At 43.0% G+C, this 24,810-nt stretch overlaps 1 protein-coding gene across 2 annotated transcripts in view; it reads left to right on the forward strand.

The window, feature by feature from the left end:
• NRG1 (neuregulin 1) overlaps nucleotides 1–24,810 on the forward strand; it is a gene marked incomplete at both ends in the record, with an annotated part of 174,649 nt that overhangs the window by 70,119 nt on the left and 79,720 nt on the right. Inside the window, one exon of one of the 2 annotated variants that reach the window (XM_082075413.1) lies at nucleotides 6,974–7,601. The exons of the other annotated variant lie outside the window; for it this stretch is intronic. Within the exon in view, the coding sequence (XP_081931539.1) occupies nucleotides 6,974–7,601 (628 nt within the window). Of the gene's footprint in view, nucleotides 1–6,973; nucleotides 7,602–24,810 lie in introns of those variants that run through there. 2 annotated transcript variants of the gene reach the window in all.

The raw sequence follows: 24,810 nt of genomic DNA on the forward strand, positions 1-24,810 counted from the left end.
TGCAGATCAAAAAAACAAACAAACAAACAAACAAAACCCCCAAACAAAAGTCTCAAATACCACACACACACAAATACCACCAAAAAAAGAAAGCCCAAAGCCAGAAAACTCTAAAACCCTACTGCTTCTGTCCTCCAGCAGAAGAGCGTAGCTGGGTGCATTGCATATCTTTGCATGTCTTAAATGCTCCTTTACCATATGGTAGAGGCAATTATCATTAGCCTGCTGAACAGTGGCAGGGCTGATCCCAGTATTGTGACTGGGCAGAGGCTGGGGGAACAAGTTATTACCATTAATTAGAACACCTGACATTCGTGGTTTTATGTTGAATTTCTGTGTCTTCTGTAGTGCCACTAACTCTGCTTTTGACTAGGATGAAAGAAACTCTCTCTCAGATTTCACTTGAAGATGAAAAGACTCAGAAAAACTTTTGGTTCCCCTGAAATAGCTGTCCTTTTTATGGCAGTTTTCAGTTTCAATTACTGACTGTAACTATTTAGAGCATAAGCATCTCTTGAAATGGCCATTGTAATTGTGTTGTTTTTTCAAATCACTGTTTTTGCAAGACACAGCTATTGGACTTACAGAAGCATGTTCCTGGTGTTAATGCCTGGTGTAAACGTGCACATGTGATGTCAATACAAAAAACACTGCCAGAGAGGCAACATGAGCTCCCCCAAATGTTTTCACAAGCACTGAAATTTGTATTCTGTGCTCCAGACATCTCCAAGAAAGGTACTAGTGTAAGGACCTGCTACTGACAACCTATGTGGACAGTTCAGTAATTCAAGTACAGCTGTTTTGGCTTGAGAGTACAGAGATGCTTTGGATACAGTCTTTTCACATCTCTGTCTCCTATGTTGTTTGAGGGTAGGCTGTCTTCCCACAGCAGCCATCTTATACCAGATGAATTAAGCACACTAATGATTCTGTTGACATTGACATATTTACCCTTATGTCTGAGGCTGAATTTGTGCTTAAGAGTTAATATTTTTACTGGTCATGTTTTTCTGCGTTTTCTTATGGGCTTGATGTTTCTTCTCCTCAGGCATGCAGGGATGCAAATGGTCAGAAAGTTTAAAAAAAAATAATGGGGAAAAAGGTGGTGGGAATGGGCAGAGACATACAAACAGGACTAGCACACTTACCCTGTTTTGCTTTCCATCAGGTGAAAAATGGGATGTGTGTGTGCATGAGTGCAAATACCATTTTAACGTTTACAGTTCTGCTGAGAGGACCAGTATAGAAGCAAAATGAAGTTTCCTCCATTTGAGCTGAGAAATGAGATTTTTCATGAAGGCTTTTGGAAGGACTCAAAGGGAGAGAGTGCTGGCATCAATCCAAGGGAGATGGATTAAGGAGGGGAGGTTGGTGAAGTACTGAAAGGAGAAATAAATGATTCATTTGCACCACGTGTGATAGCCCACTCTTCCCACACCATGATTGCTGGTAGTGATTCTTCTTCTTGGGCCTGCTCACTTGCTTTGGGTGACCCCCTCCCATCCCCCATCAATAAATAGCACACTTATTTAATTTGAAGAAAGTGCCTGCAATCAATAAAAAGAGATCCTTTTATCTTCCTCATCAATCTCTTGTTAATGAACATGCTTTTTTTTTTTTTTTTTTTAGCATCTTGGTTACGATGTTTTTAATTTCTCTATGTATGGAAAAAAAAAAGAGAGTGTAATCAAACACATTATGTTGATGCCACATATTGCTGCTTGCTTCTTGCTGAAGTATTGGCATGTTCCTAAAGGAAAGCAGTGGTCTGGGGGAAGATCACTTGTCCTGCACTGTTGTGTGGTCCTCTGAACATCCTTTCTTAAACTGTGATCTGGCAGAGCCTTGAGTAACCACTTATGAAGATGTACTTTACTTTCCTCATGTCCCAGTAGTTGCAAGAAAGTAGATAATCCTTAGAGAACCTTTTTGTAGTGTACTGGGACTATATTTAAACCAGATGGATATTTGAAATCAAATGGATTCCATGAGAATGACTCACCAAGACTAATTTCCAAAACCTTCAGCAGATTTGTGTCTGATTATGGCATGACTGAAGGGTCAGCTGAGTTAAATGGTACTTGCTGCTCTGATTTTCAGGATGTTGCCGGTTGTGATTACTTATCTATTTTAACTTCATTCACACTTTGTGGTTGACCAGGGGGAATAGTCCTCTGCAGTTTGGTAATACAAAATGAAATTCCTTTTAGGACCCATAAAACTAGATGAACAGCTAGACCTTGTTCATCCTCATCATAGGTTGGTGGTTAATGCTGACTTTGGCTTTGTGTCTCTCCTTGAGCATTTTGGGAGTGGAACTTAGCAAAATAACACTTGATTCTTTACAAAAACATTCGACAAAATAAAATTACAGTTTTGTAAGCCGCTGAGTTTCAACCTGTCACATACCATAGGAGTCCGAATCTCAGTCACAGATTAGCTTCATTAGTGTACGATCACACTACTTTTTCCTCTAAGCCAAAGAAACCCAAGACACATAATAGTTCAAAATAAATCTTTCCGCAAGGACCTAACCTACTTGCAAACAGGCAGGTAATTTCCTTCCTTGTCCTTCTACATGGCCCACCAATGGGCTACCCTAGTAAAATTGTTAGCTCCAAGGTCATGCTCCCTCTTGTTTTCTTTTGGGTACCCCCTTTCTATTAACCAATTGTTGGCTCTTTTCCAAGGCACTATCTCCTCCAGCCTGGGCCTGAACCCGTGTTTAAGCACAGCAGGCCAGTGCTAACATGTCACTACAGAAATGTAAAAGGCTCAAAACTGCAGCTGCAGGAAAAGTATTTCTGCCTTGCTTTTTGCGGGAGAAGGGAAGCAGAAAGGACCCCCAAAATCAGTGAACTGTACTTTCAGTTTATAGTCATACCTTCAGACCCAAAGTGAGAGACCATCGGCCTTTATCGCAGCCACAGAGCTAGCACGAAAGGCAGTGCACTCCCTTACCAACCCAGGCGCACTAAAGAGCATGGGGTTGCATTTTTGTCCAAAAGGTCCCAAGAGAAGTCAGCCCTGTGTGGTATCGGGTTGCAGCATCATGGGCAGGCTGTGTCCTGGCCCTGGCTTTGGCCACCAGTGGAGCAGAGCCAGGTAAACCTCCTGGACAATGATATAGCATTGCTTTTCTCCCTTGTTGGCCAGGGAATAATGGGAGCCACCAGGTATCTCCAAAGGCAGGGTGCCACCCCGCTCTTCTCACCACAAACCCCGGCACCCCACAGCTCCAACAGGCCTGGGAGGGTGAAGCAGCTTTGCAGGCTTCCCTGGAGAGGGGGATGTGAGCAGGAGGAGTTCTGAGCAGAGCTGCCTGTGTGATGCTGAAGCAGGCAGCCTGTGTGCCAGGTCTGGAGGTGCCGCAGGGGAAGGGACCTGCAGCAGAGGAGGATACCGCAGCCTGGATGGGAGCCAGGCCTCCCGGAGATGCTGCGGCCGCAGAGGCGGGAGGGGCTGTAGGTGGCTGCGTGCCGGGAGGAGATGGTGCAGGCAGGCTGGGCCTTGGCCAGTGCAGAAGAGCATGAAAAATCAAGGGAGGTAGCAGGAGGTATTATGGCTCCGTTTAGCTAGGAGTGCTCCTAGGGGCAGGCAAGACCCCTTTGGCAGAGCCCTTCCCTGGTTCCTGGGAGCTCACAGCTCCTCTGACAGCAGGGTGAGGAGGGAGGCAGTGCATTCGCATGCAGAGGAGTCCCTGGAAGACTCTTCACTGAGCTCCTGGGACAAGAAGCTCTGATGTTTCATGAGGCACCGTGTATGCCAAGGTGGCAGCTCATGGTCTGAACCAGTAATAATCCATCTCTCATTCCAGCTATGTAGCATTGTGCATGATTATTTTAACTTCATGGCAACACTTGTAAGCCAGGTGCTAGATCTCCACATGCATTTCTGTTCACCTCAGCACCAGAAAGAAGTGAGCAAAGCAGAAATATAATTTAAAGTAGAGCAGTTAAAGGTAGATAGACTGGAGAGTAGTAAAGATTACAAGAGAAGATGAAACATAGGTAGTTTGCCTGGAAAGCCAGTGCAGGGAAGATGTGGACAGGGCAGTGAATTAAACACAAGCTCAGGGCAGCATCAGCAACAGAAAATTGTCTTACTGAAAACAAGACGGTTGAAAAACTGTACGTGGATAAAGAAGGCAAGACATTTTTAAAAATTTGTGCCAAGCACTCAGATGCCATTGTAACTCATTTGTGCAATGAAGAGACTATTCCCAGCTGTTTCTCAACTTGCATTCTTCTTTGAAGAGTGATGCTTCAGCCTCACACCTGAAAAGCTACTTGTGTTTGTGAAAGTATGTCTAGTTTTCCTGGATTTATCAGTTAATCTAATACAAGATACATTATTTCCTAGAAACCTTGCCTCCTCATATCCACAGACCACCACAGATGTCATGGCAACACTGCGGTGATGTTACCCTTTCTACAGTGGCTGTGTTGTTACTGCTGTTTGAAATAGATTTTGAGATACTTGAAAGAGATTGTTCTCACACAGAGTATTACCAGCTAAGGAGCGCATGTGCTTTGTAATAAGAAGTGCTACGTAGGTAAATAAGCAATGCAAGCTGTTTGTTCTGTCCGAGGTTACTGATCACATCATTAACCTAAGGACCAGACACTTCAGTGGTAATGATGACTAGATTGTATGATGATTTATCCTTTTACATTCTTCCACAGAGTATTATTACTGGCTGTGCTTCAAGGTAAATTCTCCAGACACTTGAATGCAGTAGCATCATGATTACTTCAGTTGGCTACTTAGAGCCTCACAGAAAGCTTTGTGATCACGCATCCATCAATTAGTCCTCGACATAAGAGTCTGTGAAAATAGTGTGGGATTCATTGAGATTTTGATTACCATTTTTAGGTGAATATTACCAATGTTCCCATGAAATTTGGGGCAGGAGGAGAGAGTTAGAGGCAGAGAGAGGATAATGGGTAGAGACAGACATCTTTTTTGTCAGTACCAAAACTATGTAACTACAAAGGTAATTACCTTCTAAATGCCTGACTAAGGTACCAGCAAAAAAGAGCTCAGGGCAGTTTGTAGCACTTGACTCTTTGTTTCCTTATGCATCCTGCAGCCATTTATACTGACACGGATTCATGCCGCCAAATCTTCAGTGCAAGTATTTTCACAAAGTCCAAGGAACTGAAAATTGTGATAAAAGCCCTTCTCCTATTATACAGATGTCCATATTGTTACACAAGGTGTACTTTTCTGTGGGAGACAAAAGAGACTGCAAACAGAGCTGATTCTAATCTTACTTTCATTATACTAACTGGACTATTGATTTACCCCTGTATTACACTGTGTTGGTGGAAATGGGAGTTAGTGCTAGGTATTGGTAGAGGTCATGGAAGACAGGCAAATATAAGAACAAAGTGGAAGCTTTGATAATAATATTTTTTTGTTTTTTTAGGGAGGATGTTTGGTCTAAGGGGGAGTGAAAATACATGGTAGCAGCATGCGAGCTCTTTAAAAGTATGTTCAGGACCTGGCTTTAGTGTGAAGTCTTTTGCTGTGTTTTTGGTTTTGGATGGTTTGGAAAGGAAGATGGAAAATGGAATATTAAAAAAATATGCAAACTTCTTTGTATTAACTTAAATGCAAATTTATCAGAGGTAGGAACGTTTGAGGGTTGTGTTTGTTGTTTTTTGTTTTGTTGTTTTTTCCTCAGTTTGACCTAAGATGCATCCCAGCACTATTCCTAGTGAATGAAACTTATTCAGGGGCTTGGAAAGAAAAGCTGTCTCAAGGTGTCAGGCAGGGAGAAACTGCTGCTGAGAAGCTCTATTCCCTCTAGGAAAGACTGGATATCAGACTGAGTCCAGCCCAGCCCAAAGTGCTCACACTAACACCCGGTCCTCGCCAGAGGACCGTGTCATCGATGGCCGCCGCCTTTGCCCACGCTTTGGCCGGAAAGAGGGAGTGGGTGGATGCACAACTCCTGCCCACTCCCTCTCGTTGATTTGATGGCCTTTATTCCTCCTAATTGGATAAAATAGGAAGTCACTGACAGTCCTGCGTTGCTGGGTGTGCTGATTTCCCTCAGACCAGCCCTGCAGAGGGCGGGGGATGGGGTAGGGGAGGAAGGAGTGAGTCTGTACATCAGGGAGAAAGGCTGCGAGGGGGCTGGGGAAGCGGGGCGGGGGGAGAAGGAGGAAAGTGAATGAGCGCTTAAGAAGGACAAAGAGGGAGGGGAGAGAAAGGGAGTTACCACAGTCTTGGCATCGCTCTTCCTTTCAAACCTCTGTGTAATGATATTGTTTGCAGTGATGCTCAGACAGCGAGCACCTGCTGCTCTGTAATGATTCAGCCTCTTTCAGCCGCTGCTGTAACACGACAGGATGCTGCTGCTACTGTCACTTCTGCCGCTGCCGCTGTTGTTACAGATTTTGCTTTTGCTCCTTCTACCGCATGACAGTTGTTTTCCTCGTCTAAGCAGATACCAGCCTCAGACGCTCAAGGTGAGAGTCTTGCCTTTCGCTCTGGGCTATTGGTTCACTTAATCTGGTCAATTTGTTTGGTGTTTGTGGTTTTCTTTCTCTCATCACCCTTCTCCCTGTTTTGTTTTGTTGTGCTTTCTTTTGGGGGCATGTGTCTTCCCTCCTGCAGAAGAGCTAGAATTGCTTGAGAGGCATTCAAGGAATTATAAAAGTGGTCAGCAAAGAGGAGTTCAGTAATTGCAAAGCTATTATTGCCTCAGAGGGGCAGAGAGAGCGACAGAGGGCTCACAGGCAGGGGGGAACAAGGCGGGGGGTCTCATTTCTCCTCTGCGTTACTCCTCTCCCATTTTGGATGATGTTGCTGAGCTTGGACCTTTTGTTGACTCCCACTCTGTGATTTTTGCAGAGCACTGTGACTATTACTACCATCTCTTTTTGTCTGTGTCTCACACTAGTGGACTGTGATAGAGTTAAGGCCTTTTGGAAGTGAACTGTTTGAGACCTGATGCTTAAACATGTCTGAAGTAGCTGCCGACACTTTCCCCAGCCCCTCGGCTCAGCTGAGCCCTGATGTGTCCCTCAACGGGCTCCCAGCTGAGGAGAACATGCTGGGGACCCAAAGAGAGGACAGGAGGGTCCAGGGGATAGCAGGCCTTGCCGCAACCTGCTGTGTATGCCTGGAGGCAGAGCGACTGAAGGGCTGCCTCAACTCTGAAAAGATCTGCATCGCCCCTATCCTGGCTTGCCTGCTCAGCCTTTGCCTCTGCATTGCTGGCCTCAAGTGGGTCTTTGTGGACAAGATTTTTGAGTATGACTCTCCTACCCACCTTGATCCTGGGAGGATAGGACAAGACCCAAAGAGCGCTGTGGAACCTACAGCTCTGTCTGCCTGGGTGCCTTCGGAGGTGTATGCCTCACCCTTCCCCGTACCTAGCCCCAACAGCAAGGCTGAAGTGACAGTGCAAAGTGACAGCTCTCTCGTGCCCTCCAAACCGTTCCTGCAGCCTTCTCTGTATAACCACATCCCAGATGCTGGGTTGTTGTCCTCTGCCACACCTTCGTTGTCACCATCTGCCCTGGAGCCTACCACAGCGTCTCAGGCACAAGCAACAGAAAACAATCTCCAAACTGCTCCAAAACTTTGTAAGTAGTTATGCGTTTCTTTGTTTTTCCCTACAGACACACACACACACACACACAAAACAAAACAAAAAAAAAAGGAAAAGGACTTACCTGTTCTGCAGCTGTCCTCAAGGAGGACATGTGATTGGCATGCAAAGCTTAAATGTGCTGAAATGGGTATAGCATGGGTTACTTTCTGAGAAGAACACCTAGGGGCTCTGAACTTAGGTTCTAAGGTGTGTGTGGCAATTAAGAGATCTTCATTTGGGACTTTTGTAAAGCACCAGTACCACCCTTTTCTCTGCATGTACTTGTAGGAATGTGTGTGATTTACTTCAAGGGTTTATCTGACAGCTATTCCACATGGTCTATCAGCATATTTTTCTTAGAAATTTGATTTATGTCCTGTGCTAGATTGTCCATGTGTGTTCATTTTCTTTGCATTGCCTGCAGAGCACTTCTGTTACCTCCTTCCTGAAGTCTTTTGCTGCAAACATCCCTGTCATCCTCCTGAAACACTCAGGGAGAACAGTGGGAAAGAGTGACAGCATATTTGAAGCAGTTAGAGACTGGGAATTATTAATTTAGCAGTTAGCTTATTATCTTTCCCTTTCTCTTAGGAGCATAGCACACATTTCTCTGTGTCTTTCCCTTCCTCTAGGACCTGATTCTTATTGAACCTGTTTCTCAGACATTGCCTCATTTACTTTTGTGGGGCATTTCAGGAAAGCATTCTTGCCAATGCTGGGGGGTTCAGTTTCCAAATTAGTCCTTTGCTCATCCTCAAAGCAAAATCTATCCAGGGTTACCTGGATTATTTTCTTGGTAGAGATCATAAAGCATCAAAATACTGCATTGCTGAGGTGTAATTTCTCTGACATTCATCATTTTAACCCATCAAATCCAGAGCAGATCAAGCCAGCAATTCCTGAGCTGTGTAAAATTATGCACCTTTAGTATAAGGGAAGGCAGCGTGCCATTGTGCCAAAACCACAGGGCTGGGGTTCCTTTGGAAAGCTGCAGAATGAGCAATGATGTTCCTTGCAAATTGCTGTTCAGGACCCCATCTCATTTATTCTCTGTCACACCTTCCCTGTAATGCTGCAGGATGGCCACCTTTTAGGTGGTACCTAGTAGATCTCACCCTGGAGCCCTGAAGTCACCAGAAGTTCGCTACTGAGTTCAGCCCCACCAGAACTAGACACAAAATAGATATGTGACAATTGGATTAGATATAGCACTTGGAGCCAACCATCTTGCTGGTGAAAATGAGTGTAACTACAGTGATTTCAGTGGAGGTCCATTCAGTTGCGAGTCAGTCTTGAACAGCTATTCCGGAATCACTGAAAGAAAATTTTAAGTATTCATGTAGAAGCCCTGCTTGCCTTTTTCTTAGATAATGGGTGACAACCAGCCCTTGCATTAAAAGAATCTGTCTGATGGAAGCAGCCTAATAGGGAAATATTGCTGTGCAGTTAAATGACAGGGAACTGTGGTAGGTGAGACATTACTTGAATTATTGGGACAATTAACCTTTGTAGTTATACAGAACTATACTAAGTGATATTTTTTAATTAGCTGATGCAGAAAATCTTTTTTTGTAGTGCAAATATTGTGACATTGAAGATATGACAGGACTTTTTACTTCCTAAACAGACCAGGGACCACCATCCTTTCAAAATGGCCTCTGTCATGCAAGAGGGATGAGAAACCAAAAGCTAGTTATGGCCAGGACAACCTTCCTCCCCTTCAATTTCCACATGTGAGGCAAGACATGCTAACTTCATCTCTGAAGTAAATTAAGAGGGAAGGAGGAAAGAGATTATTTAGAGCAGTCACTGAGAAAAAGCCATTATCCGCATACAGATCTGCTCACATCTGGGGAAAAAAAAAAAAAAAAGGTTCTCCAGAAATTAGGTGATTGGGTTGAGGTTTTTTGCTTGTTTGTTTGTTTTGGTTGGGTTGGGTTTGTTTGGTTTTGGTTTTGTTTTTTACTGTTGCCTTAATTTTCTTAAGATGAATGTATTTAAGGCATTATAGACTTCCAGACTGAAAGGAAAGGGAGAGCTGGCAGCAGGTCAAGTTTGGATTGCTCTGAGGGATAAGGTTGTGTGGACACTACTTATTCAACTGTGGCATGTAATTCTGACTATGCAAAGGGGGCTGCAATTCCCTGCAAAGAAAAATAAGAAAATACAGCTGGATAAGTCCACTGCTGAATATCTACTGAAAAATTCAAGGAGGCATGAAAAGAACTTTTTGGACAGCTCTAAAAGCACTGTCTTGGGGTTTTTGAAACAGCTACATTTCAAACACATCATTGTGTTTTATGTAGAGCAAGATTTGTTGGAGAGGTTGACAGATTGCATCAGTGATTACTTTTTTTTATGAATGCCTTTGACAGCTATAAAATTCTCAGAGAGATGGCTTGGAAAGTAGCATCTGCAGATTGGATATTCCCTTCTTTTGCCTCTCAATGTCCTTTTTTCCATTTCAGGCAGAGTGAGGTAACTTGTTCCCAGAAAGCCCCTTTTGTGGTTGATGTATTGTTTCTGAACCAAGCCCTTCCGTGAGTTTCTAAATCCTTTTCTCTTCTTCTCATCTCTTTTCTGTCTTACTCAGCATATTCCCCTTAAAGCTGTATCCTTCAAGGTCATAGTCTGCAGAGAGCTAATTGATTCTTCTTTCTCCTGGAGCCTGGGAGAGAAAGCAGAAGAGAGACAATCCTAGTAATTGTGTCTGGTGCATTAGATTCAAGACTGGTCTTGCTCCTATTATTATACTTTGCCCTGTATCAGCACAGAAATAATATCTCCCTTTCTGTTTGGTTTATGTTTTATATTGTATTGTCATTTCTCTTCTGCTGAAACGGAAAGGAAAGGTGAATGTTTTAAAGCATTCCCATATTTAGGGAGTGTGTCAATCTTAGCATAATTATGCCAAGGAAGATTTAATTACAACAGGGATATAATATTACACACTAACCTACAATCTCCCTCCCTCTGAGAAGACATGCAGATTCTAAAAGTGCAGCTGGGGAGCTAAATTTTACTTCTTTCTACATCATCATCATCTTTAAATACAATTCCAACTTTTTGCAGGCTGGTAATAGACATGGCTCTGTAGTACTGTCAAAACTATGTTTCTGTTATAACTGCATCTATATATCTGCAAACTAACCACTCCCCTCTTTACAGGTCTTCCTACTGCCTTCTCTTTCACTTTAAGCAGATTTCCCCCAAAACGACCCCCCAAGGTCTGTGTGGCTTTGCCTTTCTGGGGTGACAGCTCTGCCAAAGGATGCAGTGCTTCTGTGTTTTGGCTCTGCCCAGAGGTGGAGGTGCCCAACTGAGCCCTTGATTTTGGGATCATAGCTCTCCTGACTTGGTGAGGTGCCATAGGGCACAGAAGAGGCAGGGCAGAAGATAGACCACAGCACAAGAACTTTGCTGGAATGGGTTTCCCTGTGAGCAGAGCAAAAGGCCCAGCAGAGAGCAAGATGCATAGGATGCATCCTATACATGCCCCTCAGGGACAGGTAGGGCTCCCTCCTACCTCACCGGTGCTGACTCTTGCCTGGAAAATATGGCAAAGCGAAGAAGGGCTGTGCACTGCTGTCAACCACCCTGACTGGAACTGCTCCCTTCTTGTGTTTCTGATTTCTCCTGCTACTTCAGGTGTGCTGGACCAACATCAGCAAAGGCTGCTGCTTTCTCATCCTTGGTGGAAAAAGCATTCGAAGAGTGCCTGTAAGGGATGGTTGTGGATTCCTTGTAATTTTTCTCTGCCTCTTTCACATCTGCTTGTTTTTTTCTCAGCTCTGTATTTGATGTCCTTTCTCCTACACACGATGATTTGTGAAAGTCTATATTTTTCCTCTGGCAAGCTGGAGGGAGACTTTCCCCTAGTTATAGGTGCCGCAGCCCAGCTGAAGGCTTTGATTTATGGACAGTAAGGGTTCACAGCAGCTTCACACTGTGTTTGTTCATTTTCTTGAAACAGTCTAATTCTGACCCTTGCTCTGCAGTTCAAATCCCTATCAGAACACCAGAGGGCTGAATCCATGCCTGGCAGCCTCTGAAAGTGTCAAGGTCAGGGATGTCTTAGAGAACTGCAGGGGACTATACTGACAGGAAGGGAGAGCAGATGATACAGCACAAGCTATATAAAAGCCTTTTCTATGTTCACTGTTACCATGCAGGGCAGCACCACAAGGGAGATTGCTTTTTCCCCAAAGCTTGAGGATTCAGGAGGAGAGCACCTTAAAGCAGATGTTGCTCCATTTCTGATACAGTATTGACGTGGATTAGCTTGAGACACCTGACTTCAGTGCCTACATTAGGAAGCTAGGTGGTTTTCAGCTTCCTATTCAGAGTAAAGGGAGAGACCTCCACCAGGTGATTCACAGCGTGAGTCTGTCAGGAGTAACTGTCTTTCTCCAATGAGTGTATAGGGAGACTAATCTTGCAATTCATTTTCTAAGTTAAATGTCTGCTATGCAATCCGAAGACTCATCTTGAAAGTCAAGACTTTTCTTTGACATCTTGTGTGAATTAACAATGTCTTCTCACAGAGAAGGTATCATTAATCCTGGTTAAGATACCAAAGAAGTTCTGAGCCAAACTCAAGATCATAATAAAGAGATGATGATGTCATTAAGCCCTTGAGACGCATGGGCCTCTATTAACAAGCAGCAATAAAGCAAGTGCCACCGTACTGAGCAAGCCAGTCTGTATTTCCCTGAAACACTTCTTTTTCTGCATTCCCACAGTTCATGGTGGCTTACAGATGTAAATACTTGTGGCAGGAACACTCAGAGTAAATTGGAATTGGGACTGATGGGGCGAGATGCACAATAAACTGCAGTTTTTAGGGAGATCATGTCCATTAAGCCTTCTAAAGTGGTAACTGAGACTTCCTCTTGCAGCCCTGTTAGTCACACTGTCTTTAAAATGCTCTTAATAAGCACAGAGTTTGTTCAGACAAATGTTTTGTTTCTTTTTGTATCTCTACCATCCCCCTTTTTAACACCCATTGCTTGCATAGAAGCAGTTCTTCTATTTAACATGCAGAGGACTGAACTGATTGCATTTCTCTGTCTTGGAAAAGGACCATCAATTCATGGTTTTCAAAACTACCTCATGGGTGTGTTTTTTTTCTTTCTGTGCACCATGCATCACGTGCAGAACATGATGGAGAAAAAACAGTATTTCTTGAAGTATTTTTTATTAATAACACTCTGAATTTATCAGTATTTATTTTTAAAAGCTTCATTTTACATTGCAAACTTTGCTGAGAATAAGTTAGGTATTCATGCTACACGGAATTTCTGCATGGTCTCCCCTCTGCATTTATATACATATGCATATATAAGTATAGAAAATATAATAGGTATGCAGAATATATGACGATTGTTTCTTCATTAAAAATGACATGCACTGCAACATAAGTTTTTAGAAAAACTGATAAAAAATTAGTGTCATAACAAAACACAGGGTTTGGATTTCTACTGCAGCAGACAGAAATTATTATTCTCCAGTATGTATTATATTTTCAAGTGAATGGTTTATTTCCTGTTAAAGCACTGTAAGTAAACACACACAGCAGCCTACCTCAGACTTGCAGTGCCTAGCTTTTGGTTGCAGAGAAACCTTATGGAACTTTCTAAGCGTCAAACATCAAGGCAGAATTTGGCTTGCAGGAGGCTAAGTAGCAGGTTAATTGTGATGCAGAGCTGGAGTGATGTAAATGAGCGTTTTCATCATTTGCAGGCTTGCTAATGGAAATGCAATAGATTTGCTGCAGAAATTCAACTCAGAATCAATAACAATGCAATGAGGCAGTTGGTTCAGGGAGAGCACATGTGATGCCAATGTAATGCAGACAGCACCTGGGCTGACTCTCTGTCAGGAAAGGGGAGACAACCCTAGAAGATGCCATGGCAGGTGCTGAAAGACTTCTGAAAAGAAAAACCCTGCTTCACCTAAGATGCAGCAGTGTTAGGCTTTCTCTGACTGAAGGAAGATAATTGCTTTCTTTGAGGAATTCAGATCTGTTTGCACCCAAAGATGTCCTTTTTTTGATACAAGGTGCTAAGTTAAGCAAAATCTTTGTGCTTCAGGTCATGTTTAGGCCACATGAAATCAAGGAAGGACTCAGTCATGGTGGGTAACTTTGGGGAAGAGTATGTGTATTCAGAGAATCTCCTGCTAAAGGCTTTTGCCCTCTTGTTTCCCAGGCAGACCACAGAGAGGAGCAGGCACTGCCTTTTTGTGGATTGCTTTACAGTAGGCACACTAGCTGCCTTTCCTGTTTATACTGCAGTTTCCTGGAGAGTGAGCACTGTGAATCACATCTTTATCTTTCATGTTAAAATGTTACATGAATTACCAGGCTCAGTAGGAGGTACACATTAAACTTAAGAGCCCAAACATGACTGTTATTTGGCAATTAGAGAGCTCTTGAAAGCTGCAAGGGAGAAGTACCTATGCATTATTTTTGGGCAATGTAATGTCTGCTTATTTACAGCCTGTCCTGTCTCATCCTGTCTCACCCTGTCTCTCATCCTTTCCCTGCCATGCCCAGTATAGTCATAGTCACTGAGAAAAAAGGAAAGGTTTTAGCCAGGGAAAATGGGGAGGAACAAATCCAGTGAGACATGTCTGACCACCACTCAGGGCTGCTCCAAGCTAAACCAGTGGCAAGGTCCATCAAGCTATGGACAAGATTAGTGATATTGTGACATTCATCTACTACCTTTGCTTCTGCATTGATTTTTAATGAAAGCCTTGTCCTAATATATATCTTCTCACAGAGTATATTCAGCTTTTTCACATATACTTTCACTACCCCTTCCCCCACTTTTTCTTTTTTGTATGTATGCTTCATCCTGGAACTTACTGGCAGTGCATTCTCATAACTCAGACATCTTTTTATTTTGGCACTGAATATCACTTCAGTCTTTGAGATGAAAGGAAATCAGTACTGGGTTGGTAGCCACATGGCACTGGGGGGAGTATACAAAGCTATGATCTTAAGCATGATTTGTGACATAGTTCAGCATTTCTATGAAACTCCTGAAAGAGATTTGAATTTTACAATTTTTAACAGTCAATTAATTCATGTGATTAGACAGATCAAAGGATAAAAAAAGACTATCATGCTCATTCAAAAGTCTTATGCAAAAAAAGAAAAGACTCTGAGCTTATAAAAGATAACTTTAGTTTTCTAACATGAAAGTTAGTGGAAAGCTGCTGGAACTGGATCTTGAGAAGAGAAACTTATGTTTTTCACTATACCGAATTAATCTGGATAATTAATTTAGTTTTCAGCTTTAACAAGATGGCCTGAATTTTCACTGGCATAAATGTTCTCACGTCTGTAGCCCTTTAAGTCCTAGCAGAGCATTGGGATGCTCTGGTCCATGACCTACACAACAGAGTATCTTCCTGACTAAGGTTTCTTCCAGAACCCCACCAGCTGTGGTGTGAAGACTGACAATGAGAAAATATCTGCCTTTTCCCTATTCTAGCTTTGCTTATAACAGAACCACCCACTTTGACTTTGAAATATATGTTTATATTCTGGTCATTCGTTCATTTACATCATTCTCTCCTAGATTAAAAAGCTCTTCCGTGCCATATATTTCCATGTCACAAAGGTGCATATACATTGTAATCATCTCAGCTTTGGATAAGCCTTTTACACAGGACAGCCAGGCTAAGCTCCATCATTCTCCCCATAGAGGGAACTGTTTTCAGTCCTTGAATTATTTCATCCCCTTTCATGCTTGCTTAGTTTTCAGATAAATAGAGCTATAATTTTGGTATGATACTTATACATGGGCTAGTCTGAAATCCCAGTGAATGACAACAAAATCTGTTCAGTGTCTCAGTCACTGTTCAGAAGCACCCAAAATGCATGAGGTAGCATCAGTGTCTGTTTAATATTTTAAGCAGCAAATCATTAATAATGTCCAGTCAGAGCAGAAGACCCATGTCTCACACACGCAAGGGCCCTCATTGTCCTGTAACCTTGAGTCCCAAGGTTACATACTCTTTGTTACTAGGGTGGAATAACAATCCTAAGAGTCAGTCAAGGGAAGAAAAGACATATATTGCCCATCCTTGGCAATGCTGTGTGCATTTTAGGAGGAGTTTCAGCTACCTCATTCCCTAGCTGGTTCTGTCCTGCTCTGAAGGATGACTTCAACAAAACTTCTTGGGTAAACAGGGGGTTGGCTCAATGGTTTTAACTGTGCAGGCTCCCCTATTCACTTAACTTCTGCTCACACTTTCAAAGATTTCTCCCTCTGTGCCCTGCTGACACTTCTCCCATTGTTGGGCAAAGGAGCACTGCATCAGTTCGCCCTTCCTTCAGTTTATTATCTCAGCTCCTCCAACATTTGATTCTTCCTTCAGAAAATGGAAACAGCCCCAAAGCATGGATTTGTGGGAGGGAAGGATTTTGATGGTTGTGCATCGCTCTGTCTACCAAGCTTAAAGACGCTTTGCTTATATGATGGATTCTCTTGCATTTGTGTCCTACAGTGGGTTTGCTCCATGGACTCAGCCTAGTAGGGTTGCATGATGTCTAAACATCTTTTATCATTACGGGACATGTGAATTAAGAAGCATTATCATATCAAGAAAGTCGTAATAGCTAAAAATTTCAATATAGCTGGGATTTTGAAGACATTTTTATATTTTCAAGATAGCTTTTCTTGGGTTGTTGGTGTTCTCAGCAGGATGAGTTAGTGTGAAGGTAATACCGCCTTAGCAAAGGAAATGAAGTGTATCAGGGTGAGAGGGACAACTGCAGAGGAATGGAAAAACCATCATCTCTGTATCTAGTCTGAGCTGATCAGGGAACAAACTAGTGAATGTGTTGTTAGGGCTTTAGGAATTAAGGAGCACAGGATAAGACGGATGACAAAAAGCTTCCTGCTGTGTAGTACAGGGGCCTGGAGAAGCTTGAGCTCAAACTTACAAGAAAGGAACATCATTAAGTAGAAAGTGTCAGGAACCTGGGAAGAAGTGGTTGTATCTGCCAAGCATAGGAGAGCAGGGGAAGTCTGATCCTTTCTTGACAGGAAGAAAGTAGGAAGAATCTTTTGCCAGTACCACGGGTACCTGCACTCTGCCTAGGACTTGCAGGAGAGCCTGCTGAGGGACTGGACTATGAACACAATCATCCATTATTTGGCCATGCTGCATTTCTAAGGACACCTCTGCAAGACAGAGCCTCTTGCCGTTGAGCCATGCTGTGTGTGGGTTCTTCACTGATGCTGAGATCCAAGGAAGTGCCCTTCACACCCTGCTTTCCCCAGCCTCCTTCAGGGCTGGAGCCACTATGCTTTGCCTGTGCAGTGAATGCTGCAAACTGGCTGTAACTGCATTAGTTCACATCACTTCAAAAGCCTTCTCTGCACTCCTCATGGAGGTTAGTCAGCCCACCCTGCTTTTTGAAGAATTTGGTTTAGAGGAAGCATTAAGAGATTTTGAAGGTTATCAGCAACAGTTTTTGCAAATCAATTCAGCTATGTAATTTTTAGGACATACAGTTGTGTATGTATGCTGTTTGTGCACAAAGGCAGGCTGTGTTTCAGGATCAAAAAGCCAATAAATACATTAGCACACAGAGTCTTTTCTTCAAAGTCAGTTAAAAGAAAGATACCTCAAAATTCTCCTTTTGCCTTGTAAAATGTTATCTGGCCAGTAAAGCCAACAAATACACTAGTTTTTGCACGTGCGAAGGTGCAAGAACATGGCCTGCAACCTCTCTGTTGCTTGCTAACTTCAAGCATTTGACATTACCATGCTGTAGAGCTTAAGGGAGATCTCTCACATAAGTATCTTTTCAAGCAACCCTGTTAATTTTTCTAATTGTTGTTAATTGACTGTTTAGTGTTTGCAGTTTTTCCTTCTCCAAATTTGGAGGAAGGATTAAAAAGACAGGTTCTGTAAGTATATTCAGATAACTGCTACAAGCCCAGGAAGCAGATTTACTAGCTGTGAATCAGAGGAAGTATCAATTCCCTCAAGCCACTTAGCTGGGCAGAAGCTGGCAGGGGATGGGGCTGAAGACAAAGAAAACAGAAAAATATTCTGGTACTTCCTGAACAGGACTGAGATCCAGTGAGCATGGCATGTCAGTGTGCCAGTATTTAAGGAAGAATTTGGTATCTAAATTGACTTGCCCCTAACAGATAGCTAACAGGTTCCCGAGTTGCAAAGTAATACGTGGTTATGCTCTGCATTTGCTTTTGCAGATTATCAGTAATGTCTTCTCAGGGCTTCTACTGATACTTTCAGGATGCTAATACACATTGATTTTAACAAGAGGGTATACCAGCTCCACTGTCTGATGTTAACTTACATTTCACTCTTATATTAATTTTCTTATGTTAACCTCTGTTTTACAAATAGTGATGGCATAATGATAAAATATTCCTGATAATCAACCCAAAATGATGGCTTAGCAGAAATGCTGATGAAGTTTTTAAAAAACACGGCTTGCAAATTTGTTCATGTCATGTAAAACTGCTCCTGCAGAGGAAGACGTAAAGATGTCAGTCAATACAGAAAGATCAGACAAATGTCTTGACCATTACTTTTGTGTAATGACAGGTCATATAAGAGAAAAATTGGGATGTTCAGATCTTGCAAGAAAACACTGCATCACATGAGAGTGAGCTCAAAACATATTGTTCAAGCTAGAAATTAATGACAGATTTTTAAGAATAAGCCTGTTCAACTGCTGGAATTTTTGCTTTGGGTGTTAGCTGACTTCCACCAACTGCTCAGAAAGAATGTGTGTCCTAACCAGTAATGTCACAAGTTGCACCATGGTAACTTGCTACCCCAAGGTAACTGACGCATACTGCAATCTCATCAAGAGAGTAGCTTTAGCAAATTCAAATCCCAGCCTCCGTTGACTTTGGGTGAATGCAGATTTCTTCATGTTTACAATAATTACTTGGAACAACTCTTTACCTACTCACTGACTACTTTTCACTGAAAACTAATAGGTGGTTCAGCTACACTGACCTTTGTTTTACTTTGTGTTGAATTGCTGAAATGCTCTCTACCATTTCAGTTGCAGCTCTACCTCTCTGGGCTTGTGTGTAAAAACAGAAGAAACCTTGGAACAACCATTTGAAATCCAACACTAATTCTGCCTTAAATTCTGCTAATTTAAAGAGCATTATGTTCCATTCTTTTGGGGAGCCCACACTGTGAATATTCATAAAGCATAAGAAGACTGTGTGGCAGAAGGGCCACAAATCTAGAGATATCTGTAAAAGTGTGAGAGCTTTTGGGGATGTTCACTTACTAACAGAGCTTTTGAACTTGTTAGTTTGTGGCTTCCCCTGTGTGATTTCAACCTCAGTCTTTCCTGTGCTTCATTTTCTTGCACTGTTAGTGATCTGCCCTTTTCATTGCTTGTGAAGCCTGCAAGCTTGTGCTACTTGGCAGACTTGGACCCAGAGATCCACTCCTGAAGGCAGCTTGTGTTTTGAATTATGCATAAGTGCATAATGGAGGGGCTGCATTTCATGGCTCCTTTATGGGAGTGGTGATACAAGGGAGTCAGAGTAATACAGTGACACTTTTCATTTTTCATATTCTAGCTCAGTTAAGAGCAACCCTTGAACTGTGTCATTTTTCTCCCATGTAACTGTTTAATCACCTGAGAGAGTACCAGCCAGAGTTTTGTGGTAAGATTGATTACACTCCCAATAAAGTGCTTCCTTCAGCAGAGCACCGGGAAGCAGCCTAGTTTAGCAGCTAATGGTCTTCAATCTGAAGGAGAAATGGCGACTATGATTGAAATGTCACTGTGCATGCCAGCCCTTTGGGCTGCATGCTGAACAGTACTGAGATCCCGGAGAGGCTCTTCGGGTTTCAAGATGGGGGTAGATATTAGTGAGCTGAACCACACAAAGCTGTGCTGTGGGAAGCACCTTCTCATTTGAAAGTGTCAAGGGGATGCATGTGGGACGATCCGGACCTGCAAACACAGAAGGATATTGCTGCGGCAGTAATGATGATTTTGTTTGCGCTGTTAGCCTGCGCTGCCATAGGGCTAGTGCTATCAGGGTTGCAGTATTGCTGCCGGTGTTGGCAAAGCATGCTGCAGGACCAGCTAGGACCCCAGTTTGCGTGGCATGAGATGCTAACACCCCTCAACACTCATTTTGACAGCAGCCTTCACTCATATCCATTGCAAGCCTGGGAGAGAACAAAGGGAATATACTCACCAGCCCCATTTTACAAAGTATGGGTCAATAATAACCTCCTGCCATTTTGCCTTGCTGAGGTGAATTCACAATCTGAGTGCCAGAGGCCTCTTGTGTTTTATGCAGTATCACAGAGGTGGAAGCACCAAGAATAAAGTCCCATAACCTGTGGGGCAACTGTCATCTCTGTGAAGGGTAGCACATACTAATGAAAAGCAAAAATCATTCCAGAATCTTTCAATTCCAGAGAGTTTTTTTTTCAGCTTGTGATAAGAAATATTGTTTAAAATACACAGGAAGACAATATGCCTTCACTGTTTAAAGACATTCCTTTCTCTCATTTGCTAAAAATGGATGAAAGAAATGTAAACAAAATCGGATCCTGACATCTCAAGTTAAACTGTTTTTTCTGCCTTTGATTCATTGAATGTAATAGACTGTTAACTAATGGCTTCCTTCAGATAAAAAAAAAAAAAAAGAAAAAAAAAGGCAATGTTTCACATAATTGACATTTCAAAATTTAGCTAAAGTCTAGGCATCACATTTCCCAAAGTTGAGGGGTTGAGAGTTTTGAGTGTTGAAGATTTGTCGTTCACCCTTTGGCTGAACCTCAACCAGCTGCATAGCCTGTTTGTTTGTTTCTGGTTTCTGGTTTTGTTTTGTTTGGACATTTTATTGTTTGTTTTTAATAGAGGTTGATTACTTCTTTCCATATTTTTGCTAGCTTCAGTTTTTGTGTATAAATACGCAATATCAGCTGGCTGTTTTGAACATTGTCTGCTCCCATGGCTGTTTTTTTCCAGTAACGTGTATAGCATGGGTCTAGACCTTGGTTCCACACCACTCACACAGCCCCACTAAATTTAGCAGCCTTGACTTGCACAAAGCAAGATTGCAGGGATGACCTTCACACCATCACCTCCTATGTCTCTGGTCAGGGGATTTCTCCCCGGGTGGCAGCCACCGCATGGCTCTCCTTCTTGGGCTGAGTGGGAAAGGAGCTCACACTCTGCCAGATGGAGAAGGGCAGCGGTAGGGAGAAAGAGGAGCTGTGGAGGGTCTGATGCTCCATCATCGTGGTAGTGGTGGGGTGTGAGCCTTGTGGCCATGAGGAAGAGCAGTCCCCACAGTGCTGCTTGAGGAGGGTGCAGGCATCTAACAGGTACACAGTTCAGGGATCGCATTAGCTCACCAAGCAAAAAGGCAGACCCTTGAGGTAGGAGAATAAGGGATGTAAGCACTCCCTGAACACCCACTGGAGACTCATACGTCTGAGTGCAATCCCTTTTGCAGAAACACCCCTCCTTGATGGTCAGCCCTGTCCAGAAAGACTTTTTAGTTTTGTCCTTCACTATTGTCATTACTGTAACAAATTGAAGATAATTGCTTGGCTTGAAACAGCTCTGCCTTCTGCTGTGTAGGTGGGGAAATGATGCCAGGAACAATCCTTTCTTCTCCTGCCAGTTTGCATTTCTGTGCAGCAGGCATACTATACTTACCAGTTCTGTATAGCTGCTACTGTTAGCAAAAAGCAATCTAAGTACTGCCTTAGCTAGAAATGCAAGACTGATTACATTAGATGTGCTTTATTCCCAGTGTCTTGCATGAAATAAGCTCCTGATTAGGTCGATGGCATTGCTTCAGTGTGGAAAATGTCAATGTTAATACCAGGTTTGTTATGGATAGGTGGCTTGGTGCAGAGCACAAGTGCATGGGATTGGGTCACTGCCAGACTTGTATCTGAGGAGGGAGGTCAAATGAAGGTTTGCATGCGATATGTCCTGCACCAAATTCAGCATGTGACTCGTTGCTGGGCACCCCAGGGAGCCATATCCTCTTTACATCTGAGTTCAGCTCAGCCACAATGCCATTTACAGAAGACTCAAACATGTTTTCAGCCATGCTGAGGGCAGGACACCATGAGATCACTTTAAATCTTACTTTAAAATGAAACAAGTCTTCTGGTAAGTGTCTACTTTGAAACTACAACTGAAACCAGAGCAGAATATGTGATGCCTACTGCAGGAACATTGTCCTTCTGGGACAACACACAATATCCAGAAGGCACCAGCCCTCTGCAGCCTAGTAATCCAGGGCACCTCCTTCACTGGCCCAGCATCTGTGATGATGGAGAGGTTAAGGGATTTTGGCATCACTCTAGAGCTGGGAGATCAAATTCTGCTTTGCCCTTGCTCTGTGATGCTCTTCTCTAGTGGTCCGCTGGACAGAGAGGAACCTGGCCTTACCAGCCATACGAAGCCAGCATATTGCCCAGGTGAGGCTGGCTCTTGGAGGCTCTTGGGGGATGAATGTGCAAATATAAGGAATGGTGTCTTTTCCATCTGTCTTATCTCAAAGACTCTTAGAGCTAAGACTCCTATTTATAAATGCCATGGCTGGCTAAGTTCTACTTACAGCCAGAATGGAGATTTGCACAGAGCTATAGTGAAACGCACAGTTCAGAGGGGTGTCCCAAGAGGAAGAGAGTGTTACTGGTCCATGACCTGTGCCTAGGGAGTGCTGCATGGAGCCTTGCATCATGCTCCCTTGACCCCAGCCTCTCTGTGCTGCACAACGTTTCATTCATGGCACCACTTCGATGTTAACCCATCTTCCAGGGTGGACATTGCTGGAGAGGGAGGAATGGTGGATTCACATGGTAACCTGGTGATGCTTGAACAGCAAATGCCCAGGTGAAGACAGGTGCTAGGTTACCAGTACACTTGGTCGGCTGTTGTTCAGGACCATGGGCTGTGGGGAGGTGCTAATCCTTCTTTGGAGTCTGACCATGCCAACATGGTTACATTCTCTGGGTCAGAATATGCTCATTCTGTACACTTTTTACATATTTTCCTGGCCTTTGTACCTTCTCAGGTAACAACCTATATCTGTTCCACACCCCAAATACTTCTAGGTAAATGCAAGAGTAGTAGTTAACTGTAAGGTGGAGAAACAGCAGCTTTGAGACTTCTCAATACCTTCTGTTACTGGGCAAGGTTGCATATCTTGTGGAGTGCCATGGTCTGCAAGGCTGAGGCAAAATGCTGCACACCTCTTAGACACCAAACAATGAAGAATCATTTGGCTTGCAAACTACCAGTAGCAGAAATTATGCTCTGCCATGTGACGCATCTGTTTTGCATTCAGATCAGGCAGAAAAGAAACACACTGTAGGCAATTTTTAACATTTCAGATGGACTGGTGGGTATGACAGAGGACTGATCTGTCACAAGAGTCAAAATTAGGAAGGAGAATCGTATATATTTTTTTCATAGCTACTTTTGTAATAGCGTGCATATGTAAGTCAGTGTCTGTTCAATGAAGCTGTAGGTTTAGGCCTCACTGCTAAGCTTTTACCAAGTACTCTGGAACATGCAAGCACCTGTTTTCATTTACTTTGTTGGGATGATCTCTGGGGCCAGTGCAGACTTTCACAGGTAATAAATCTTAATATCTGGAAGATAATTTAAAAATATGGATTCAGGATGTTGTAGGTGGCGGCCTTATATGGTACAGCCCTGTCCTTTCACCCTTCCTTAGAGATTTAACAACCCAAACCCCAAAACATCTGTAGTAAACAAGGTTTATTTTCCTATTGCTGTCAGTGATATTCATGATTAACTGTCTGTCTCTCAACTACCTTCAGCTACTTAGTATTTCAAAGGTATTTTTTAGGAGGTCCCTTGCATCCTGAAACATTTCAGCGGTGTATTGTTTCCTAATTGCAATGCCTTATATCACATCCTGGTTATTTGACACTTCTAGACAATGACAGGGAAGCTAAAGGCTCTTTATCTATTGCTTTGGGACATGGCTAAAACCTCATTTCACTTACAGATTCAAGGTCTTTATGGGGAATAAGGGGAAGTTGCCATTGCTTCTCACTAGGCTAAAATTACTATATCGTTATGGAGATTAAACAGAATAATCTTGAACACTCTTAGTGTATTAGCATTTCCTGTTTTCAACTAAGAGCTGGTGGAACAGTATTTTCAGTGGACCATTTATTATTCATCTTTCTTTCTTCCGCTAAATGAAAGACATGGAGCGTAACCAGTTTTACTTTTGCTTCAGAAGAAATGCCATGCTGATTCGTCTTTCGTGGTGCAATTCGGGCAGGTCCTTTTGCAGAACTACATAACAATCTGTTCTTGCCATGGCGGAGGAGGCCATCATTTATTCTAACTGAAAAGGGCTTTTCAGGAGTATAAGACATTAGCAGAGAACAAGCTACAAGGTTTCATAAATCTCCAGAGGCAGACGAAGGGCTCTCTAGTAAATGAGGATTCTCATACAGCCTCCTACTCCCCTTCCCAGTGTGTTGCCAGTTTTAGGGAAAACTAAACAATTCAGCAGGGGCCAAAGCCATACCGTTTTTCTCAAAAAGACAGTTACAGCAGACCTCTTCTAGTAATGTTTTACTCAGTTCCTCTCACAGAGATTTGTCAGCTCTGTAATTGCTTTTCATAAAATGCATTTGTGCACGTAATTCCTGCTTTGCCATTCCTGCAGCACAGGGCCTTAGTGCCACTAAGAAAGGGACCTCTTGCAGGTTCAGGAGCATGCAGCAACAGGGAATGGTGCTGAAATCCTGTCAGGGCCTGGACTGTGACAAAGGGGTGTTGCATTGTGCAACAGCTGCCTAGACCAGGACTCTTACAAGCAGCTTGACCATGCTACTTATGTACCACAAGTCATATACATTCTCCCACAGGGGCTGAACTTGACCTGAATGTGACAAAACTAATTAGCCCACTTCACAAGCACCACAGTGTTATTTTGAGGGACTGACCTGTGTGACATGGGCAACAGGGTCTGTTTTCTCAGAACTGGCATGGCAGCATCTCTTCATGTTCACCATTTTGGCATTGTGGATGTGGCCAACTAATTGCAGCATGTTTTCCAGACCTTTCCAAAGTGTGCCAAGTCATACTGCTCTGCCTGGATGACCTGGAGAAAATGCTCAGATCCCATCACTGCCTACTGAAT

Source organism: Streptopelia decaocto (assembly GCF_964273445.1).
Source record: "Streptopelia decaocto genome assembly, chromosome: Z".
In the NCBI taxonomy this organism is placed as follows: Eukaryota; Metazoa; Chordata; class Aves; order Columbiformes; family Columbidae; genus Streptopelia; species Streptopelia decaocto.